Source organism: Aythya ferina, assembly GCF_964211825.1.
Source record: "Aythya ferina genome assembly, chromosome: 2".
NCBI classification, from domain to species: domain Eukaryota; kingdom Metazoa; phylum Chordata; class Aves; order Anseriformes; family Anatidae; genus Aythya; species Aythya ferina.
Genome location: NC_140297.1, coordinates 96,144,837 through 96,170,273, shown reverse-complemented (window position 1 = coordinate 96,170,273; position 25,437 = coordinate 96,144,837). Strand labels below are relative to the sequence as shown.

At 36.3% G+C, this 25,437-nt stretch overlaps 1 protein-coding gene across 4 annotated transcripts in view; it reads right to left on the bottom strand.

The window, feature by feature from the left end:
- The window catches only part of GABBR2 (gamma-aminobutyric acid type B receptor subunit 2), a 500,245-nt gene that overhangs the window by 240,855 nt on the left and 233,953 nt on the right, over nucleotides 1-25,437 (bottom strand). For all 4 annotated transcript variants that reach the window (XM_084508376.1, XM_084508377.1, XM_084508378.1 and 1 more), the window contains one exon: nucleotides 6,581-6,682. In XM_084508376.1, the coding sequence (XP_084364502.1) occupies nucleotides 6,581-6,682 (102 nt within the window). The remainder of the gene's footprint in view (nucleotides 1-6,580; nucleotides 6,683-25,437) is intronic.

Here is a 25,437-nt window from a genome sequence, read left to right as displayed (position 1 = left end):
TCACTTTCATACTTAGAAGTATATTAACAAAATATTCCTAAATTCTGAAGCACATAGAGTTAAGTATTCCTTGAGGAACTGGTCTGGCATTCTTTCACATGAAAAATTATGGCTAACTTCCATAAAATCAAAACCAGCTTTTTATAACTTAATATTACCTTTTATTTCACACAAAAGCTGGGTTCTCAGTAATAGGTTGAGCAAATATGATTTTTCATTTCTTTTATAAAATACTGGATTAGAATTACTAATAACTCTTTCCCTCTCCAAGGAAAAAAGAAACAGATGATTCAGTATGAATTTCAGTGGTGAAAAACATTCCAGTTTTAATTAAATCAATTTATCAAAGATTTTCAGTTTAGGTAATTTCTATGTTTATTTCCTGTTCAGTATAAAATACCATTATGGACAGTGAAGAAAAATACTATAATGCGTCTGCAGTTCAGTGCATGAAATTTATCTTCGCATGGTCAAAATGGTAAAATATATAATATGCTTTGCTCATTCTGAACCTGTGCATTTTCAATAAGCCTACTTGTCTTTATTTTTATAGTTAGCCACAGGTTGATAAAACAATATAAATCTTACTGAAGCAGATTAGATTATTTTTAAACAAATCTAGCAAGGTCATGTGAAACTAAACAAACAAATCACACAAATTATACTCACTGTCACCAGTAGTATTACATTTTTTGTAAAGACAAAAAGTAGATTTAGGAATTAAGTGGCTAAAAAGCTCATCCATGTTTTCTAGTTTTCACATTTTAGCAATCATTTTGCTCACTCTTGGAACTCCAAATTACTTGACCTCTCTGAACATAAAAACACATATCTAATATTTGAAAAACAGTAGGTTTGTTGAAAAAAAAAAGTGACACAGCACTGAATTATTAAACTTAAAATTGAATAAATTCCTTTTCATTTTATAACAAGATGAGAACCAATAATAATAATAAAAATAACACCACCACCACGAAACAAACAACCTAACAAAAAAAAACACAGGACGTGTGCTATCTCATAGACTAGGAGTGCCAAAGGCTGTAGGCAAGATGTACAAGGTAAGAATGGATGTGCAGCATCACTGCTCACTGGCTGTAGACAACTTTTAAACTGAAGTGCCTTCTTCTGGTGGACATATAGTCGTGCCTGTGGTACCATGCCTTAAGACATTACTTAAAACTGATTATCACATAAGCCACAACACATTTCCCACAGTAAATATGCTTTTATAGTAAAGCACCATGAGAAGTGTACGGTCCAACCTATTTTTTTCCCCAGAAATATCCTACTCCATTTCAATATTCTTACTGGCTACTGGGATTGTCTTATGCTAACATCATTGTGCAACCAATTTGGCAACAGCACTCAGACCCAAATCTTGCACGTCCAAACACACAGAATCACAGAATCATAGAGTATCCTGAGTTGGAAGGGTCCCACAAGGATCATTGAGCCCAACTCCTGGCTCCACACAGTACCACCCAAAAAAGAAATCCTATGTTTGAAAGTGCTGTCCAAATATTTCATGAACTCCAGCAGGCTCAGTGCTGTGACCCTGGGGGTATCCCAGTGCCTGACCACCCTCTGGGTGAAGAATGGCCTACCCCCCAGCCTGACCCTCCCCTGTCCCAGCTCCATGCTGTTCCCTCGGGTCCTGTCACTGTCCCCAGAGAGCAGAGCTCAACAACTGCCCCTCCGCTCCCCTCGTGAGGGAGCTGCAGGCCACCATGAGGCCTCCCCTCAGCCTGCTCTGCTCGGGGCTGAACAAAACAAGGGATCTCAGCTGCTCCTCAAACATTCTGTCCTCTAGATCCTTCACCATCTTTGTAGCCCTCCTTTGGACACTCTCTAATAGTCTTAGGTCCTTCTTATACTGTGGTACCCAAAACTGCACACCAGTGCAAAGCATAGCAAGACAATCCCTTTCCCTCGACTGGCTCACAATGCTGTGCTTGATGCACCCCATGACACGGCTGGCCCTTTTGGCTACCAGGGCACAATGCTGGTAGTTAAACTCATGTTTAACTTGCCATTGACCAGAATGCCCAGGTCACTTTCCACAGGGTTGCTCTCCAGCCTCTCTTTCCCAGACTGTACATACATCCAGGATTGCTCCGTGCTGGGTGCAGAATCTGGCACTTGCTCTTGTTGACAAATAGTTCTTGGAACACTTAGGACAACTTCAATCTCAGAAAGTAAGCTTTTCTCAGAAGAAAATGGAAGAGCTATCTAGACAAAGGTGCTCAGAGGCAGACAAATCAGAGAAGCAGAATGTAGCAAGCAAGGTACTTTGGGGTGAAGACTCAGAATGAGTCAAGGAGTTGCTAGGTTAAATGGAGAGTATGGGATTGCAGGGTCAAGCTGCCAGTGAACATCTGGTTAACTATCTTTTTCTTTGTCCAGCTTCATAATCTATAATTTTAGTTGGTTAGCCTTGGAAGGGAAACAACAAAAGAGATTCCTCCTGTTTATAAACCATGCAGATATCAATACAATGCCATAAAATGCAGTGTAGGGTTTTTTATGGATTACAGTTTAAAAAGAGTGAATAATTTAGTATGCAACCATTTAACTAAGAATTGTGTGCCAGAACATATGTAGAAGGAAATCATTTAGGAAAGTCTGTACAATAGCTCTTCATCTTCCATGCATAACATCTTTCTCTATGCAATGACATGCTCCTCAGCAAGCCTGTTTCTCTCAAACTCTGCTTTTTGCATTTCCGTTCACATTTTTCCCAGATTTGTCCCTAGAGAATTGCATTCAGTGTGGTAAATAAGCCTAGTTCAATTTGAAGCCAGAATTGGGACTGCTGACTGTCCTGTAAAACAGGCACTGAAGCTACAAATTCATGTGTCTGGGCATAATTCAAATCCCATGCATAGATTTTATCTGCACTGCAGTTTATCAGAACCAGGTTCATTTCAGTGCTCATGTGCTAGGACATATGTCCACGTTATAGTCTTATGCAAAAAGAGACATCAGACACTTTCTGGCACATAGTTTTTTCCCTCCTTAGGTCACATTGGTAATTCAACCAGTATGATTTCCTGGCACAGATACATTATTCTCCTACACCAACTCTCATAGGATTGATGCAAATTAACACAGCACAACTCTCTTGTAGGATTCAAAGAGGCCATCCACTGGATCCTAGCAAGTGCTAAGTATTTTGTCTTTTTCATAGAGTTGTACATTGGTTTTATGGAACTGAAGCATATTTGACAGAACAAGTTTTAATTCACGGAACTAGGCAGGTATCTATGAGAAGATTAAAAACATCCCATGGGGAAGGCAACTCACTAAACTACACTTACAAAAAAAAAAAAAAAAAAAAAAAAAGACCAGAGTTTAGACCATTTGCCAGATGGTGAGCTGTCATAGTTATGCTTCTCAGAGATTAAAGCAGCAATATCAGCATTTAATCTTTGCCCCTCAGTAAGCAATACATATGTTCCTACCCTTTGAACTACAGTTTAGACAAGAAAACTAAGAAAAGCTACACTTCATTTACCCACAGTTGTGTTGGACTCTCCATAAAAATGTTTTATAAATGAAGACTACCACACAGCCTTAAAAGTGAATGATTCTCTTGTTCCCTTCTTTCTTTCTTATGGGGAAAGATATTCTCTAAATATAAAGTGTATTTGGCACTGGGTAATACACTGTATTGGCAGCTGGGTAGTATAAACCCTGAATGAAGGTCAAGACATCTAAGATGTTCTAAGGAGAAAGGAAGAACTTGTCTTCCACTGCCCTTTCTGGTATCCCGGATATGAGGCACTCTTTAGCCTCTTCAGTTTCTAACCACTACATTATGCTGGAATAGGCAGCTATTATTTATTTTATTTTTTTTAGCCTGCAGAGCTGTGATCAGATTTTAATCTGTCTCATTTCTAATGAATAACACCACAATGTTGTATTACACAGCTTTCCAGAGAAGGATTGCTGCAATATCTCATCTGCCAGGAAGAGTCAATGTCTTGGCAGGCTCTTTATGAAATATCTAAATTGAACTGCTCAGATACTCTGTCATATTCTCTACCATGTATCTGACAGTCAAGATGTTATCAATAAATCTACTCATAGCTGGGTAGCTTTGTCAATACAGGTATCCACATGTTTTGCCTCCAAAATGCCTGGATGTCCATTTGCAGGTGAGCCTCTAACTTAAGCTATGGAATTACTGGTGGAGAAGGTGAACTGGAGGATTTCAGCTCTCACCTCCACCACCACGTTATCTATGTTAGCACGCATGTCACTCGCTTAGATTGAGGCCACATCCAAACCCGTCCTTGGCCCCAAATTTTAAAATTCAATTAACTTGACTGTTAGAATGAGATCATGTTCAGTCAGCATCCAAAACATCTATTGTATTTGGGACATCAGATGGAAACTGTTTCATTCAATTGGAATTCATATATTTCTTTTTTTTTTTCCTACATGCAAGATACAAGTCAGTTGAAAGCAGAAGTGTTATTACTCATGCAGTTTGCCCGTGCATGCTTAGAATTTTCAAGCGTATTTAAGTTGATGTACTAATGCATATCTTCCAACATCCCTTTCTTTGAGCTACAATTTAAAAATGACTTGTAAAGACATCCTTAAGCCTAAATTTACTTTCCAATTGTGATTCAAAGAGGCTGGTGTCAATATGTAGTAAAACTTACTGTATTTCCAGGAAAAATATAGAACATATATTTCTGCATATCATAATAGATATTTCTATTTTGCATTGCACAATTCTATATTGTACTGAAATTCATTTAATTAATTTAAATTGTGTTTACTAAAATAAAAGGTATTTTATGTCTATTTTCATCACAATTACAGTAAACAGCCACCAGTTCACCAATCTTATGTTTACATCTCCTTGACAAGAATGAACATTTTCAGAATTCAATAGCTAAGTTATGTACCTAACAAGTGATCATATATTTCTATGAAGAATAAGTGATTGTCTAGATATATGCTTATTTATTGCTTTAGTAATTCATTTTGCAGAGGAAATCAAGAGATAACTTTAAAATATTGTTTGATAGACTCGTCTGGTCTTTCCTATAAAACAAACAATATGTTGTTGACATATGGGAAGGCTGGAATCTCACTGCTTTTTCTAACCTCCTGCCTAAACACACTTGCTTATATGCATCTGTTCTTGTTCTAACATATTGGTTTAAAAATCTGGCTTCAAAGTTCTTAGTTTTCTGATACCATGGGTTAAACACCTGGCCAAAAATGTGGAGTTCACCAATAACACATACTGGAGTCTTTTCAACCACAGATGGGAAATACAAACTGGCTTAAACTGGACACACATATATGGTTCTATATAAACATGATCTTATACTTTAAGCATTCAAGTTTGCATCTGTAGGAATAACGCACAGTTAGTTTGCCATGCTTCAGACCTTTTCCAGGTAGATTCTGTAGTGTCCTAAACTTATATAGGTTGACATCCTTGTATAAATTTCAGTATTTCAATAGTGTTCAGTCTATTATTATTTTTTCCGGTTTTACGCATATTTAAGCATTTGCAGGATTTTGATTATGTATTTTATGTATTTGATGCCATCAGCACCATTTAAAAAAGCTTCCTCTTGCTGCTCAATCATTTTTTCATGTTCATATGCAATATAAGATTCATAACTCCTATATCTAGTTTATCGTTGGTTGCACTTCATAGTATTGCTAAAATATAGTTTTAATTTTACCAGATGCCAAGAACCTAAAAAATCATTATAAGAGAGAGATGCTAAATTATTCTGTCAAATTTCTCTCTTTTTTTTTTTTTTCTCTACTATTCATATGAAATAATGCAAATCACTATAAGCAAATAATTCAATCTAGAATGCTATGAAGCTAATGGAAAGATGCTCAGTGTTTCAGTACATGATAATCTACCTTAAAAGGGCTCTGAGTCCAAAACTTAAGAGTTTTTTCACATATATGACTAAGACTGATGCTTTAGGTATGAATATTAAACCAGCAACAACTTGCTTTGCTTTACATCCTTATCAGTAACTATAAAAACTTTGATACGCATGGGCATATGAGGGCCTACAGGAAAACTGGGAAGGGACTTTTTATCAGGGATTATAGTGATAGGATAAGAATAATGGAATAGAATAGAATAATGGCTTTAAAACAAAAGAGGGTAAGTTTAGATTAGATACAAGGAATAAATTCTTCACTCTTGGGGTGGCAAGGCCGAGTTGCCCAGAGAAGCTGTGGATGTCCCATCTCTTGAAGTGGCCAGGTTGGATGGGGCTTTGAGCAACCTGGTCTGGTGGGAGGTGACCCTGCCCATATCAGAGGGGTTGGAACTAGGTGATCTTTAAGGTCCCTTGCAACCCAAACCATTCTTTGATTCTATGATGACATTCATTGACATTTGAGGGCAGGACTAGGCCCTCAAAATGTCATTTGTTAACCTTATTATGCAGTGACATGCTGTAGCCACTTCTGCTGTAGTCACTCTTAGGCAAATTTTATTAGCCTTCTACAGATGACAAAAAAGTCAAATATCACAACATAGTCACCACCTTCTCTTTATTCCACAAACAGTATCACATACCTTAAGCTTCTTTACACTTGTGCAAGGATCATTGGAGAAACTCTCAGTATCTGAAATTTCAATATCTTCACCATACAGGACGCCAGTCAGATCATTCCTCACCTGTCAGAAGTTGAGAAAAAGGCAAACAAGTGAACTCAGTGAGGCAGAAGAAAATGGACCATATTTATCCCTGCAATGACAAGCAATAGTCTCAATGGTGGTAATATGCACACACATTTTTTTCCATTTCATCTAAAAATTGATCAAGGCAAATTCTTTTACTACCATAATCTACTATCAACCAATCTACCATGTCAAGAGTTTATATTACATGTGATGAAAATTTCATAGTGGACTCCCATTTTGAAACACGGGACCGGACAATTCTTGTGAATTTCCAGTGCTTCTAAGACCAAAAGCTTTCTTATAGCCAAAGCAATGTTTGAGACCATATAAAGGTGAAAGACTTGTCAGAAAATTCTCTAAGATTGTGAATTCCAAGGACTGACTTGAAATCACTATCAGCTGGCCCTAGCATGAATCAGCAGAGCTTAGCTTATGTCACTTAGGGTTGATAAAGCTTAATGAACTGCTCTGTGCCTCCCCCTTTCCTATGGCATGCATCTTTTCGTGGGGCATCAAGTGTTTAAGCACGGTTTGCTAAAAGGTGACACAAGTAACCATGTTATCTACAGATTTTCTCATCTGATTTTATGGTGGCAAGATAACTGAGCTGCCTAAGAGCACAAATATGCCAAATAACATACAAAACAATCTGGTGGACAGTTGTAGGGTGTTTGCTCTTGTTGTTTGTTTGTTTCCCGTTTTCTATACAACCACTTCAAGGTTTTCTGTCTTAATCACTGCTGTTTTTCCTCCAGTCATATGATTGCAAAACCAGAGCTTTGTGTTACTGTTTCTAATACATGAGCAAAAATAATTTTAGATGGAGATAACATGGTTACAGATTGAAGCGAAGAGAGAGGCACTCTGATTTTAATTTAATAAAATTATGATCACACTCATTTCACTGATTACCTTTTTTGTTTGTAACAATATCAGAAACAGGAGAAACAAATCATAGTGTAAAAGAAATAAAAACAGACATTGCATACAAACACAGGAAATACAATGCGTATGTGACATTGTGTTGGAAAATTTAGAAGTACATAAATCATATGCAGATACTTTCCAATGACCCTCTCCATGAGTCAGTAGAATTACAGATTTTAAATCTCCCTTCTAACTGTCCTTTTCCTTAATGTCCTTTGAAAGACAGTCACAGTCCATTCTAAACAATTAGAAAATATTTGCTATACAGTGGCATGGCCAAGAAAAGAACAGGAAGTGTTATCTGTCCTTCACCAGTAGAAACTCCTCCATTCAAATTTAGATAACTGTAAAGTTTATTTTATGAGAAGACAATTTAGCCATCCAAAGACCTAGGTATTGATATATTCCCTCTGCTGAAAGCCTGTCACGCTCATGCCTAAGAATGCAGTAAAAGCTAGAGGGTGCAATGGGACATGAAATGTCACAGGTGAGACATCTCAGTTTAACTGGCAGCTTTACAGACAAACTCATCACTTCAAAATCCTTCTGCCTTTCTTTAATGCATGTTTGTGAGTGTCTCCCAGTCTACACATGTAAGTGGTTCTGTTGGGTGTATTTCATGTTTGTATGTTATTGACAAAATACTATGCAACTATTTTTGGTATGCTGTTTAACTGTTAGATAAAGACATGTTTTGGGGGTAAAAAATAAGGACATTTTTGTACTTTGGTTTTGGCTGGAATAATTTATTTGTAGAGGCTTGCATGATGCTGTGTTTGGGATTTTTGATGAAAATAGTGTGGATAACACACTGATGGTTTTGGTGTGGCAGAGCAGATCCAAGGACATTCAGCTTCTTGTGCTGTCCTGCCAGAGAGGAGGCTGGGGGAGCACCAGGAGCCAGGAGGGGAGACAAAGAGACAGCTGGCTCAGGCTGACCAAAGGGATATTCCATATCACTTGGCAACATGCTCAGCAATAAAAGCTGTGGGAAAGGAGGAGGAAGGGAAGGATGTTCGGAGTGATGGTGTTTGTCTTTGAAAGAAACTGTTACATGTGTTGAGCCCTGCTTTCCTGGAAGTGGCTGACCACCTGCCTGATGATGGGAAGTAGTGAATTCTTTGTTTTGCATGCACAGTTTTTGCTTTAACTCGTAAATTGTCTTTATCTCAACCCATGATTTCTTGCACTTTTACATTTCTGATTCTCTCCCTCATCCCATGTAGAGAGAGTGAGTGAGAGGTTGTGTGGTGCTGAGCTATCTACTGGGCTTAAACCAGAACAGTCCTTTTTGCGAATTTCTCTTTAAGCTGGTTCTGCATGTTTCTTGGTTGACCAATGAAGTACTTCTAAAGGTCATTATGATGACACTGATTGTCTTTATTACTTCTTTTAAGGCCTCTGCTTCACCCTAACACTTTTAGCCATACTCTCAAATTACCGAGCCATATTGTTACTTTATTATAAGGCTTTTTACAAGGCATAAAACAAGTGGACACATGGACAATTATTTTATTAAAAATTAACCAGTTTTAGAGAAGTAAAAATCAGAATGTGCCCACCAAGATTTGGGTTATATTCTTCATTCTTTTGTGATGTTATAGTTAGTTGTATGACATTCATAGACATTCTATGAAGGTATATTCACTGACCAAAAAAGAAAAACAAAAAAGCCAACAAAACAGTAAATAGTTGTTTTCTCCAAGTATACTAGTGAAATGGAGGACTGATATTTTAGCTCCAGCAATCCCATTAGCTGCTCCTTATGATACCAGTCTTTCTTGATACAATGTAAAATTGCCTTTCTGAAATAGACAGTTGGTAATATCAAAAGAAAATAGACCTCTCTTGATCATAGTTTAGCTAATGTTCAAAATCCATCTCCTTAGTATTGAAGTTCACTAAAACTATCATATGATGCTTAGAAAAAGCAAATTTTCTCTTAGCTAACAGAACTGTACTTTCCAAAGTCATACAAGTTGTCATATGTTTCTAGCCCATAGTGTCCTACCTTCTTCTATAAAACAAGATTTTTTTTATTTTTTTTTTTCCCCAGGCTTGCTTTTCTGATATTTTCTTCAGTTTTTCTTTTCCTGGAACAGTTTTTAGTTGTTTTTGCAATCTCAGGAAGACTAGATCAACATTACTCAGTTGATCTGAGCGGAGAACAGCTGATTCACGCCAACTATCTTCTTGTCAAATCAGACCATGGGAAAATTATAAAAATTAAAAACTATTAAAATAGACTAGCATTTACAGATAAGACTCAGTGGACTGCACCTGATTAGAAGAATTATCCATTCAGACCAGCTACTGCCTTGCTATGCTTAGAACTTGTTCATGAACTTTACATTTGAGGTGTTCCTTTTTCTTAAGAAATAGGCTTAGGAACCATAATGAATCTTTTTTTTGAACAACACATTTAAATTCAGCCACTGAGAAATATCTATTCATCCCACCCCACCTTCTAGAAGCCCAGTACTCTGAAGCTTTCAAAGAACTTGGACTTTCCATTGAACTATTTCTTAATCTCCCCAAAGACACATTTTATTACATTTGGTGCCAGAGAAGTTGAAAACCTTTCTTCTCTTCACTGCCACAATCAGATTTTGGCTGTTTTGCAGATGCATCTGTTGTGGAGATTTTGCCAAAAGAAAGGTGTTTCTATTTCTATTATAACAACTAGATATTAGAAATTTTATCAGAATTTACAGCATCACCTTTTTTTTTTTTTTCTCCAATCAAATCAAGTAAGTTTTTTTCCCCAATTTGTCACACAACTCATCTAACAAATCTTATCTTATGCCTTGGTCTCAGGGTGTTTTCACTACATTTTTCAGTCTTTGCTTTCTATTTGCATAATTTTGGCACCCTGCTCAGGTTCTTTTCTTTCTAAATATTCTAAGTATCTGTTGACACAGCATTGAGACTTGTGTTTCTCTGCCTTCTTACAGAAGTCCTTCACTTCTTTGAAACAATTTAACTTTGGATTCTTCTGATTTGGATTTGGGTCTGACATTAGAATTTGGAAAAACTGGCCTCCAGTTTCTACAGCAGCCAATTCTTGTAGAAAATGTTGCAATTTTGGACTGAATTTGTGAAACTCGGAATAGAAAATGCTGCACACTTTGCTTAAGCAGGTACTGGAATGTGTACCACCAGCAGTACATGCAGTTTGAGAGCTCAGCAGTAATTGTTCCATTCCACCAACACTCTGAGCAAAGAAAATTGAAAACAAGCAAGCAGACAAACAAAAAATACACTTCTGCTTATTGCTTATTGTGTAGTATGAGATAACTTCAACTGGAGGAAATGGATGTACAAAGCTGTAATAAAACTGCATTAAAATCTGGTGGCCATCTGAAGTTCCTAAGTAAATTTTGCATCAATTTATAAAACAGAGATATTATAATTCCATGTGATTTAGTCCATTGTTAATAATTTAGTGAAGCTTGTACCTATATGTCTGTTTACAATTTTATACATTTTAAAGAAACTAATATTTCATTTTCCCCAAACCAGGATTATCAGACCCGATAATCAATAAGGCTCTTGACGGACTCTAGTCCTTCACTCACAAAAAAAAAAAAAGAGTGCTTTACACAGCTCTTCATAGAAAGCTGGATGAAATTGGGATTTCACCTTACTTCATATTTAATAGATCTATATATAGTCATCTTCAAAAATTACTAGAGGACAAATATGCTTACTTAGCAACAAGCTAAAAAAAAAAAAAAAAATAAGGTTCTATGTCATATGTAAGGAATGCAGCTGCAGTCAGAAAAGGATGGCCCTTGTGCTTGAGGCAATGGATGGAACACAAGGGAATTGTTTTTTATTCCTCATCCTACCAGAGCTGCTCTGTGATATAGCTCATATGACCTAAACAAGATTCTAAAGTTTGCTACCAATTCTGTCTGTTTCTCTTTCTGTGATGTGGGTGGTAGCAATACTTGCCTACCTCATAGCTGCTGTATCAAATTCAGTGATGTTTGAGAGCCAAACAACAAAGTCCCTGACCCTGCACCTGTGAAGGAAGAAATACACGGATTTTGAGGAGCCAAGAACTCACATTGAAAAGAAATAAATGAATTTCTTTAATCTCAACAAACTGAGAGAATAGACACAATGACTAAATGAGCTGGAAAAAAAAAAAAAAAAAAAAAAAAAAAAAAAAAAGAAAGTCTAGATGAGACCAAACTACAACATTCATGTGGTCTTTATCAGGAAATACGTGTTTAACAAAAGGAAATGAATGTTCGGAAACTGTATGGGCTGTCCTTACGGAAGAGGGAAGTGAGTGCTATTACACATTAACTGGACAAGGGCCCTTGCCTGAGAGGGCTCCATCCCTCACTGCCCAAGTGAGGGGATCAGGACAGGTCTGGATATTACCAGTTTCAACCATGAGTCTAGACCATCAGCCAGGTTCATAGTGATAAGGTCCAAGGTAAAGAATGCTACAAGTCAATCCATGAGTCAGGGAAAGGATCGGATCCAGTGAGAGGAACTACTGTCATGCACACTTGGTGACTGCAGGGCACTGACGCGACAGGTCTGAGAACAAGCAGGGAAGTCAAGTCCGTGGGCCTAAACCAACTACATCCATGCCACTCACAGTTGTGATGAAGATAGGGACCAGCACTACTTCAGCATCACTTGGGCAGGGACTGATGGCCCTGGGACGAGCTGAAATGGGGTTGTGGGCGGAGGGCAGGCTTTGGGAGCTATTGGTGGAGAGGGCTATTGGTATTCTCAAGTCCCTGACACTGAATTTCTATTGTTGGCATGTTGTTGACTTCCTGTGTGATCTCCATAAGATGATTCTATCTGCTCAAAGTACAGATGACCCCCTACTTCACAATGATACAAAAGTGACAAGAGTATTGATTTTATTTTAGGTGAACAGATATTACTAACCTCAGTGGGACTGTTCACATAAGCATCTTCTCACCAAGAGTAAATTGCTAGTATTCATTTTATCTCAGTATTTCATTTTATTTTATTCCTTTTTCCCAGAAAATAGTAAAGAAAGGAGATGTTCCTGATGAATTGTCAATCTAGGGATGGTGGTTTGGATTTAGTAGCCTCCACTACTTAATATTTCAACCTCTGTTTCAGATGATATATTTAAAGGTATAGTTTGTTCATTTAATCCTAACTCTGCTGGTTACAAAATACATTTTATAATTTTTAGATTAATCATACTACTTTGCTTTTAACAGATATTTCCAATGACATTTTGGTTCACTAAAGCTGCATGTAAGTACTGCAAGCTAAATCCTTGTTGTTAAGGGCAGTCTAATCCTACCAGATGTTGATCATAAGAGACTCCTAATGAATAAGAACTGGTCAGACGAGAGAGATTACAGTCAGATATTTTACTAAGATTTCCTGCTGCTGAGATTTATACTGTGTACTTTATAATGTATTGTCAGAGTTTCAGTATAGATATATAAATATATGAGAATAAAATAAATACATAAATTAAAATAAAAAAAAAGACACTTCCTCATTGCATAGACCAAACATAAATTGTTAGTAATTGCAATGGATAGATTATGGTTTCTGGGGTTAGTAGAGATAGAAGCATCTCACCAGATACGATGTGTTACAAGCAAGCATAATTATCCCTATTTTCATTCCTCACATTTAGAGGTTTAGGAGCACTAAGTGAAATTTACTTACAAGAAATAATGTATCTGGAGAAGAGAGATTTAGAAATGCTAATAGTTGTCATTTGCCTTAAATATAGGAGAAAACTGAGGTATACTTATATAGATACACACAACATTTGGGATTATAAAAGCAAAAGAGCAGGTAGGACCTTATTTTGAACAAAAAGACAACACCAAACAAAAGCATGGATGAACCAAAAGGAAACAGTAAAATATAATCTCAGGTATTAAGAATAGAATCACACTTCCTAATAAATAAATAAATAAATTTAAAATACTTTTTTTTTTGTGTGTGTGTGTAAAGGAGAAAGAAAAACAGAGATGTACTGGACTTCCATTTTTTCTGGTAAATGCGGTTTCACATAAAGCTTATGTGAATGATTACCTCATAGCTCATGCTTATTCAAGCATAAGTTTTTATGAAGTTAGGATAAAATGCTCTAACTTTCCCCCAAATTCTACAAAGTAGATTTTCCTTTTTCTTATGCTTTTTGGTCATAGAAACTAACAGTAATCATGAACTCTCATGCTATTCCTAATAGCTGTGGGTAAAAAGAATTAATCAGAATTTAGGGTTGTTGTTTTAGAGGGATGTCTATTATATTTATTTATTTATTTATTTAAAGTTGGCATACAGTTAGAAGTTGATTTCTCTGTAACAAAAACAGAAAATCAATCTATCTCATCATGAGGTCATTTGCTACCAAATGCCAGCATACTACAGTGACATTAAAATTTAACCAGGAAAAAGAAACAGATCCACACAAAGAGATTTATAAAAAGCATATGTTCTGCTTACTCTACAAATTTATAAGGATCTACACAATAGGTTAAGCAGGGCTTTGAAGAGTCCAGCTAAACAAACTCTCCTCAATAAAGACTGGCTGTTAAGAAAGTGCACAACTCTGCAGTAGAGGGGTGAGGGAAAAGGCATGGTGCATTCCTTTAGGAAAAAAATGTGTAAGGCATTGCAAAACCAGAAAGGATCCCAAAGATGATGTAGATCAGCTACAACAGCAGTTTCCATGCAGATTTCAGGAACACTGATGAACAGACTCGAAGAAGCAAATATACACAAAATATACTTCTGGTTCCTTGAATGTGATATATTTTCTAGAACACTGAAGGCCATGTGGTTTGGATAAATAGGACACTTTTCTACAAGTTTATCAGACCTAATTGCTACAGGTAGTAGAATAAAAGCAAAGGGTCTGAAGCATGTAACATTATATAAAAATAAGTTTCATGCCATGTACTATGGACACTACAATAAGTAGTATGGACACTACAATAAGTAGTGTCCATACTAAGAATAGGTTATTTAATAAATTGAAAACCAATGCCAGAAGAAATTAAGCAAGAAATCAAAAATGTTTGTTTATTAAAGCAAATTAATGTAATAGGACTACTGAAAGTTGGTGGAAGCAGTCACATAAGAAGGAGTGTTAAAATCTTGGAGGTAATACAGAGGTAGACAAATAAAGGTACTCTATAATATTATCTGTGGCAAGTAATTAACAACATACAATGAAAAATATACAATATGTGTTCTGACAAAAAAAAATAATAAAATCACATGCTTTAGGGGATGTGCTTTGACAACAAGAACTACTTTAAAAAAAATATTTAGAATGCATACTAAATCTGATTTACATTGGTGAATTTGATCAAGATTAGGAAATATGGACAGAATAAGATGTAACGTATGAAATAAATAAAAAAATAATAGTTTAAAAAAGTACCATGTATTTTGTTTGAAGCATAAACTATTATATCACTCTCAAAAACACTTCTGTAGTATCTTTCTCATGGCACAGGAAATGTGTGAATAATGAACTAAAAGTTAGGGGCTCTCAACACCAAATTACATCACTACAGGTGGACAATATATAGAATTATTAGTAGCTCTTAAGTACACACATTCCAGACTACTTAGAAAGAGCCCATTTACTAAAACAACTCTAAACAGAACTCATTAGGGGTGGATAATTCAAACGGGGGGACCCGTGCTGGAGCAGTTTGCTCCTGGGGGATGGATGGATGGATGGACCCCGTGGGATGGAGCCGTGTGGGAGCAGTGCTTGAGGAGCTGCTGCCTGTCGGCAGTCCATGTGGGATCAGTTCGGGAAGGACGGCATCCCGTGGGAGGGACCCCACGGGGAGCAGGGGCAGAGTGACTGTGAAGGAGTGGCCGAGACGAAGTGTTAGGGACTGGCCACAGCCCCTGTGCCCTGGTCCTCCTGTGCTGCTCCGGAGGAGGTGGAAGAGGGTAGAAGGAGGAAAGGTGTTTTTTGGTTTGCTTTTGTTTTCTTACTGCTTTAGTCTGTTACCAATAGGCAATAAATTATACTGATCTCCCTTATGCTGAGTCTGTTTTGTCCATGATAGTAATGGGTGAGTGATTCCCTTGCCCTTATCTCAACCCATTAGTTTTTCTCATCATATTTTCACCCCCATTATTTTGAAGAGGGGGAAATAGAGAGCTGTGTGGTAGTATAGCTACCTACCAGCCTGAAAACACCACATCTGCTAATGGCTTAATTACATCAGACTCAGGGGACTATGTCAATATTTATGAAAACCTCTGTATCCAGGAATAAGCATTGTAGTAACTGAAAACTATGAGTAGAACCTTCGGTGGAAAATTAACAAAAAAATAATAATAAAATAAAATAAAATAAAAATGTTTACCTAACACAAAAAACGGATGTCATTTTGATGAAAGGGGGATTATAGAAATCATACCTGTGAGAATACAGACAATAGGAAATTATTACTAGTTCAATAATCCTTTGAAATAGCAAACCACATTCCTCAGTCTTCCTAAATGTAGAACGGTCAACAATATCACACTAAGATTTAATTCTATATTCTGTCTGAACTATGGGAGTATTTGTCCTCATCGCAATACGCCAGGTTATTTGGGCTTTAGGCTTTTTAGGAATGGAGTGGCAGACTTGGCTGAGTTACCATGATAAAAAATTTCAGTAACTCACTTTGCACTTGGCAGTATAGTGCTCCATACAGGTTTGTTTAGATCAAATTTGTAAAAAAGATCTGTTTAAACTTCATAAGTCTATCTATAATTTTCTCCCAGATGAAAAGGGGAATACAGATGCTACTTCGGGGACGTAAGACCTTCACAGGACTATGTTGAATCAAATCACACAGAATCACAGAATTTTCTAGGTTGGAAGAGACCTCAAGATCATCGAGTCCAACCTCTGACCTAACGCTAACAGTCCCCACTAAACCATTTCCCTAAATGATAATGCTAATCATGACAGTTTTACCATATGAATGGTACTCCCACCCCATGTTCCTTCCAGGTAGGAGACAGTAAAAACTTTGCTTCTCGCTCTTCTGAGCCAGAAAAATTCTGCTACATTCAAGAACTAAATTAGATGCTGACTAGAGTGATGGTACTGAGCAAAGAAAAGCAATCAGGAGGTTCAAAAAATAGTTTCATCTTTTCTTCCATTGTGTATTATTTACATACAAAGAATTTTCCTCACTTGCACCTGTCTGTTAAACAGTGCCATTTTTTTCTCTTTTCATAAGATTGAGTTTTTGTAGTGGGTGTTACTTAAGACTAAAACTTTAATCCATTTGGAATTAAAGTTAGAAGAAATCAAACTGAAGATATATGACACGAAAGTAGAGGGGCATTTCTTGCACTGGTATTTATTGAAGTTTCATATTAATGTTTAACTATCAAAAATAATTTACAAACCTTCTGGAGTCTTTAAAGGAAGAAGCATAACATACTGATTAACTTTCTTTTGTCACTGGGACCCTGACACAGTTGTTCTGAGGGAGCAACTAATTTACAGATCTAAATGTCCCCATTCTGGGCTTGTAAACACTGCTGATATGATCATTCTGTCAAAACCTTTCACCATCCACTATCTGTGACAGATACCTGCACTCTATTCCTTTTTATAATGCAGAGAAACAAACTAATTTCACAAATATTTCTGAAGCACAATCTCTTTTTGGATCCTCTCTATTTGTGAGACCATGCAAATCAACTGCAGCTCAGATCTTCCAAAGAAGGAATGTGAATCTGGCTAATAATTATTATAATCAAGAGTTTGCACTCATTCATCTATACAGAAGAAACAAAGGAGTAATGAAATCATAAGGAACTGAGACACTATCAGTGCTACAAGACAATATCTTTCCTACTCACTTTCAAGTCCACAATTCAGAAAGTTAAAAAAAAAACAAACAAATTTTCAGTAGAGACCGTCTTCAAAATAGGGACCAAATTCCTCCCTTTGGGTCTCCTCACACTATTCTATATTCTAATTAATACAAATAATATCTTCCAAGCTAGCTGAATAATCTGGGGAATGTGGGAAAAAGATCTTCCCCAGAAACCCTATCATGGTTTCATATACAGAAAATACTTCTGTAAATACTATCTTTAAAATACCAAATAGTAATTGTTAGAGAAAACAAAAAATAATTTTTATTATATCTGTAGCTGCACTTTGTTTTTAGTACATTCATATCTACATATTTTACATTACTTTGTGTAATGTGCTGTAAAATTTCTGGTAAGAATACTTGATAAGTTCAATTTTATTGTTATTTGACACTATAAAGAGGTACAAATAAACAAATACAACTAGTATTTTTTCTATTTGGGAAATTCATTACTCAGTGCAGTGACCTGTGACTCCTGAGTGTAGTGTCATGGATGTCCACAGAAACTCCTGCAGTATTCATTCACGTAAAATTTTGAAAAGACACAGCATTAAAAGCTTAATTCTACAGTAAGCAATTAAAACCTTTGTGTAATGCAGTTAGTCCAGTTTTAATTGTATGAAAAATAAATTCCCTAAGAAGTATTTTCATCAATGGTGGGACAGACAATATCGAGAAGACACACTGCATTTAAAAAAAAAAAAAAAAAAAAAAAAAAGTGGGTTCTTGATAAATTGACCCTACCAAACAATGCACATGATGGAGTACACAGTGCCACTTGAGACTACCATACTTCCTTGAAGATGGTTAAAGACACAGATTTGTTAAGAAATTAGAGCTGCCAACCAGGTCGTGATACTTAACAAACTTCTGACAGTTATCAAACAGCTGATATTAAACTACAGAATACTAAGAATGAATTTGAGAAAGGGGAGAAATTCATTTATCATGAAGAGACGCATTATATTTTGTACATATCAATAGAAATGTCCTGTTACCTGCATCACCTTTACAAGGAATGCTGCTTTCAGATTAAATAGGGTAAGGCACTTTAATTCTCTATGAATGTTGAGTCTGTCCTCTAAAAGTGTACTGTTAGTGCTTAAGAGTAAGTCTGTAAAAGTACATACATTACCTAAAGAATAGTTTCACTAGCTTCTAAATCATAGACAGTACATAGACATTTCACTTGAGTCACTTTTTTTCCTAATAAAGCAAATCCCAAATGTGTATTTTCATCCTGCTTTTCCAAATTCAGACTAATCCATTAGACATTGTGTGGAAATAGCATGCATTCCTCAAGACTACCAAAGGACCATTAAATACGTAAAGGACCAAGCCTAAATACGTAATTCCAGAGAAAATAGAAACTTAACAATCTTTTGATATCTAGGTCAAGACTCTACTGGCCAAAGATGAAGATCCTGTGGTAGCGGTATAATTCAAGTAGAATGTGGGAAGCCACCTGTGGTATACTATTGATGTACAAGGTACTACTGATAACAATTAAAAGGTCATTTTTAGAACCACTTCAGAAACACAGCCTGAATTGTAGTTTCATAAGGGCTATAGCACATGTCAATGACTCACTGGTACGTTCAGGTGGAAAATATCCACATTGTAAAATAATGCACAAATTCCTTTTTTTTTTTTTTAATTTTTAATCAAGAAATAGATTATGCATCGCTATTTTGTAGTATAAGAATATGCAGGAAGCTAACAGTCAAACCAAAGTTATTCCTAATGTAGAAACATACAGGACTACACATTTTCAAACACTTTCAACAGCTCCAAACTCTTCTGTTTCTTAAGGCAGCATAGTCATATGAGGGTTTTTTTATGCCAGACCAAGCAGGCTGGGAGGAAAAAAAAAAAAAAAAAAAAGGAAAAAAAAAGGTCCTGGAAACAATAGTAATAATCTCAGTGCACTTCATATAGACTTAAAGCATGCTACGACATAAAATTTGCCCTAAACAAGATCTAAAGATCCAGATACCAAGATGATCTAGACAAAGTAAAAGTAACCAGAACAACTCATATCATGCTGTCATTCTTTTTGGGCAATCAGCGTACACAATATCAATAAAAGTTTTATATAAATTAGCAGTGTATCTTCAACACAATTTTTCCTCCATCTCATCTGTGAATCAAAATCCAGAGTTTGTTGAATTGCTCACCTCTTTGAGGATGAGACATTAATCCTAAAAAGACTGAAGCACTGATTTCTGTGAAAGCCATCCCAGCAGAAGGAAGCAGCAGCCATGTAAGAGCTGTACGGGGGCTATGCACCCACCTTCAACTGCTGCCACCAGATAAGGTGAGCAGTGGCTGCGATCATTCTGCAAGGAATCATTCCTGCTAGGAAACCTCACCTCAGCATGCCTATAACTGAATGCTTCCTGAAGAAATGTCTTGATGTTACTGTTCTGTTTCCAAACCCAAAGAAGGAAAGGCAGTTCTAGGAAATGTCAGAAAGGCACATGAAGTGGAATAGGATTACATGTGCAAAATTAATGACATCTAACATTTAATTAGCATGGTAATGCCACCCATTGCCTGAGGAAAAAGGATAAAATTAAAAATAAAGCTGAGAAATTCAAGACTAATAAAAGACATCCAGGCACCTAATATCAACTCTTTACTACTAAAATGTATTTTCAAAAGGTGTCATGCACTTGAGACAAAGTCAAATTGTGTTTTTCAGGGAAGCCCCCAAAGTTCTCCCCATCTCTCATGTGTAATGTCAGAGTTGAAGTTCAAGGCTGCTTAAAGGAATGAGAGAAAGTCACTATAAATCTGCATCAGAAAAAAATACTTAAAATAATCCAGTTAATATACACTATGCTAACTTTAAACAACATCAATTTTTCAATCCAAGTTAAAGTAAAGTAAAGCAAGACAAAGTAGTGGCTCTACTAGACCACTTTCATCTTTCTGTATAGAACTACTACATAATTAAACGTTGTTTCATAGTTTGGGGATTATCCCTTACTCCTCCAACTTTAAAGAGACCACTGAAGCTATATTAACAGTTTTTTGAATATCGAAGAAAAACTTGCAACAACATTTCCTGCAATGGCGTATGGCTGCTATTTCACACTTTATTTACTTCAGAATCCTCAGAAGGATGCCATATGGTGGTGATAATTTACTGTACTTGAGCTTCTCAGTTTGGTTCACGTAATTCCTCCACTGAGATTTAAATTGTCAGCTAAAGCTGGACTCCAGTTACCTGTGAAAAGTCCTTCTAGACAAGAATTTTTCCCCTGGCTCTTGTATGCATCTTTTTTGAACACTTTAATGCTTTCATTAATTGTGCTTGCTTTTTCTCTTCCCTGACAGACTTCTACATTCTGAAATTTCTTCCTTCTAGTACTTTTCCTTAAGCTCTTTAAATCACAGCAATTCTTGGCATATCTTATAATCAACTCCTTTACAAATAAATTCTGCACATCATTTTACTGATTTACATTACTTTGAATGGGATACTGAACAGGCGTTATTGTCCTAAGTTTTGTCTCTTTTACAGCAATGTAGTTAGAAATACCATGGTGGCATCTTTTCATTTCATTGGCTTCATGGTCTCTTTTCTTACAGAAGAATCCTCCACGGACACATTAATACAAGCTAACTGGTTTAAGAAAGTAAAGCCATTTTTATCCATGACTTTAAGGGAAGAAGTTTTCTTTCCTTGCTTAACGAGGAATTAGTTAAAGGGAAAATGATACAAAAATACAAGCAGTTTATCAGGAGTATCTGAGATAAAATCCCTAATTCAGTATAGAATCCAGAAGACAAAATCTTCTAGGCTGCCTGAGAATTACTTGATGTGTTTTATGCTCTAAAGAAGCAGGAAGTTTCATTTGTAGTCTTTGGGCAACTCGTTGGCAACTTTGCATGGTGAAAATTAAGTCTGTCTGTTATGAACTGGCAGTCATCTCCTTGACCACGTGTGCTAATTCTTTCTACTGTCACTGTCCTTTCCATTTCAGCATTACAGTTTGTGCTTGGAATTCACAGATCACCTGGAATCAGACTTCACCCTTCTGTATCCCCACAAGCACTAACAACAATCTGTCATAAAAAAAAATGTTCTGTACCTTCATAGGCATATGCAATGCTTTGTTTTAGCTCTCTGAAAAGAGGGAGGAGAAAATACAAATGCTATCATTAAAGGTTATGCATTTAATTTCACCAGAATTGAACAATCCCCTTAAAAATATATATTTTGAGTTTTAGATAAATTCCAGACTATTTATTACATGCTTTTAGTTCATCTGAAGGATAATTTCCACTTAGTATTTTTTTTAATATCTGTAGTTTCTATTCTAAACTTAACTGCCAGCCCAACTGAAGATTCAGAAAAACTTCAAAGCATAGTAGATTGGATTTAGGGAAAAACCTGATTCTTTTTAAATCATCCAGCACTTGCACCTAAGCAGCACAATAATTATAACAAAAGCATCCACTACTTCTTCTGGATCACCACTTTTCCTCATATACCATGAAAACTGTAAGTTTTAGAAAAATTTATCCTGACAATGTCTAAAATAAGCTTACTTAATAAGATAATGACTTAACCATCTTCCCTGTTAGCTGCATGCAAACTGACACAGACATTATGAATATCTGAAAATGGCCATATACAACATTGTCAAATATCTATCCAATTGTATAACATCTTCAATTTTCCAGTGCATATTCTGCTTCCTCCACAGTCCATACACTGAACTCAGAAAGCACATCCCTCCTTTACACATGAATGAGACCTTTACAAATGAATCAGAAGCACAGGGAAGAGAAACCCAGTAGCCCATACAAGCAGAGTCCTGTCAAGAAGCAGCTATATTGGACTGGGATTTAGGAGAAAGGCATTTGTTTTATTTTGATGATTTTTTTTTCCCCTAAGCAGAAGATTCCTGTTAAAGCTGTGCAGACATTTACATTTAAAATGTTTCAACCTGCAGTCTGAAGAATTTGTAAGGTTTCATCTATTTACTAATTCCAGAGCTCAGAGAATTTGGTGGATAATTTCTGAATAAGCTTGTTTCCATAAAAATGGTGGCACTCCAAAATGCCAGAAGTATAGATGATATGACAGCTCTTCAGAAATTCTCGTGATATCTCTACAGAAGACACTTCACTATTTTTTTCATTAGTGACCATTTGTCAGTAATTTGCATGAATATCAATCCATTGACATAGGATCAGATTCTCCTCCACATTATATGAACACACCAAATTAAGGGGAACAGAAAAGTTACCACTGACACCTGGATCTAAAAAGGTGTAATGGGGAAAGAAAAGCAGAGGAATTCCCCCCCCCCCCCGCCCCCCCCCCCCACACACACTCCTTCAGCAATTCTCTAGATCACCAGCTATTTTCCTCCTCAGTTTCTCCTAAAGGAGAAGAGAAAAGAAAAAAAAGTGAGAGAGTGAGAGTATCTTATAATATTGTGCTTCTCCTAGTTTCCTATCCGTTATCTAGACTGTTATATAATAGAGGTTAATAGATTAATTTTCAGCTTTACAAGGGAAAGTGACATCTAAGTGTCTTCATACAGTGTCTATGTAATGGTGTGAAATGAGTCCACGAGAACTGAATGGACCTATTTATTAAGGTTATTTATCTTTGGCAGAACTGCAATATCCAAAAGCAGAGCAACTATTCCTACAGAAGCTATGCTGGATTGAATGGGTACTTGGATTGTGTAAAGGGTGGAGCCCTTCCCATTAAACTCTGTAAACTTCATGATGCATAAATATAGCTGCTTATGCCAGAGCTCTGACAGAAAAAATAATAATAATAAAAAAATAAAAAAAATAGTTAATTCATCTTCTTGGTTTTATTAATAGAGGTCACTGAATAAAAGTAAAGTGGCAGTAGTAACCTTATATATTTATAAGATAGACAAAAAGCACTGTGCTGCAGTTTCTGGACTACTGCAGGAATTTCCAAAGTATTTTACAGCCAACTACACATGAGCTTTGCCTATTCTTTTAGACAACCAGCAGCAACTTTAACATATGTAACTACGATGAGATGCAGCAAAGAATTAAACTGCGATAAACTACAATACACTGCAACACATTGAAAGCATATGAATTAATTGAGGATACTACTGTCAACCCCTCCACATTGTGGAGTACCCACTCTTCCCTAGGGGCACTTTGTGAACTGTATGTGAGTATCTGACATAAGGTCTGAGTAAGGATGTCAGTGTCAATCCATGTATTAAATATTAGCAAAGCTTAACTTCTTCCTTATATTTTTTAAGAATAAATATATATATATATATATAACCCCACTTGGACACAATTGCTCAGTGGCATCCATAGCTCTACTCACAGCTAGTTGGGCATAGTTCAGAGCTTGCTAGCATCTACCTGGATTGCAATGTGGATTGAAGGCAATTTGTGGCCACTTGCAAAAAGACTTACTCTTCAAGAAATATACTTAGAAAAAAAAAAAGACATACGCTTAAAGCACCTAGAGTCTGTATACACTCCTCTCCCAAGAGTGGAGATAGCCAATTTTATTCAGTTTTTCCACTAAAAGTAATGCCAAGAAAAAGTGAAAATTTAGAAGAAAACCATAAGATGGATTTGCGATTTGGAAATAGACTTTACAATAAGAGACTAAATGAGCTCCAAGATGGATTAAGACAGAACTGAATCATGATGATACAGTCTGTACATGATAAACTACCTACTTAAGGAGAATTTCTAACTCTGGTCTCTTTAATCTAGCAGACAAAAGTACATAAAATACAGTGACTGGAAGCTACAGATGAAGTAAGATGCATTTTTTAAAGTATATCACTAGCCACCTTCTGATGCTCTTGACAGATGGTAAACAACAAAAATATACACGTATGAGTTAGACCTCGCAGCATTTTTCTTCAGGGGAAAAAAAAGCAAGCATATTGGTCATATTGGTTTTGATTGTGGAACAATGATTTCATGTCAGAGCGATAACCAAGCCTTCACATTCTGAATTTCTTACTGACATTATGTCTGACCGTCATCCAAAAAAAACAAGATACCCTACATTGATTTGTACCTCAGCATCTACATTGCCAAAATGAGAATAAACACCTCTAGATAAGAAAAATATCAAGTTCATTTTAAATGTTAAAGATCTACAAATGAAAAATATTCATGACATCTGTTTCACTGATAGGAACCTAAGCACAAAGCAGAAATGCAATTTACTGGGTCTGGCTGAGATGAAGCTATGAAGTTAACTTATTTCATAGCAGCCTGTGTCATGCTGTGCTTTGCATTTGTGACTTTAACTGTGATGATAGCACACCAATGCTTTGGATGTTGCTGACCAGTGCTTGCACAGTGTCAGAGCTTTCTCCCTCCTCCCAGTCCCTGAAAGTCGATAGGCTGGGGATGAGCAAGACATTGGCAGGGGACATAGCCAAGACAGCTGACCCAAACAAATCAAAGGGATATTCAAGACTATATGATGTATTCAGCAATAAAATCTCAGTGAAATATGTTTACATTATGCCGCACACAACATTCTATTAATATAGACTGGTATGTAACACACTTTTTTGGAGAACGCCAAGATCTAAATGGTGGAAGGAAATATATCTGTTGTTCAGTCTGAGCTCCTGCAAAATAGAGGGCATAATACTTTAGTCGGAAAGTACTGCTTCAAAATCATGAAGGATAACAGAATCTAAGCCCTAATAAATAAATTCCTTTTGGAAAGTCCTTTCTATCGTGGAGACAGGTGAGAACTTTTACTTTTTAATAGAGACATATTCTTAGAATCACACTTGCAATCTCAGGTCCCATAGAGTTTAGAATTTGTTTATTTGTCAAGTAATTGCATTTAGCTTTAAAAGTCTGCAGAGAGGACTGATTACAGCTGAAAATGTTTCTCCTTGCATTGCTGACCGAAATGCAAACATC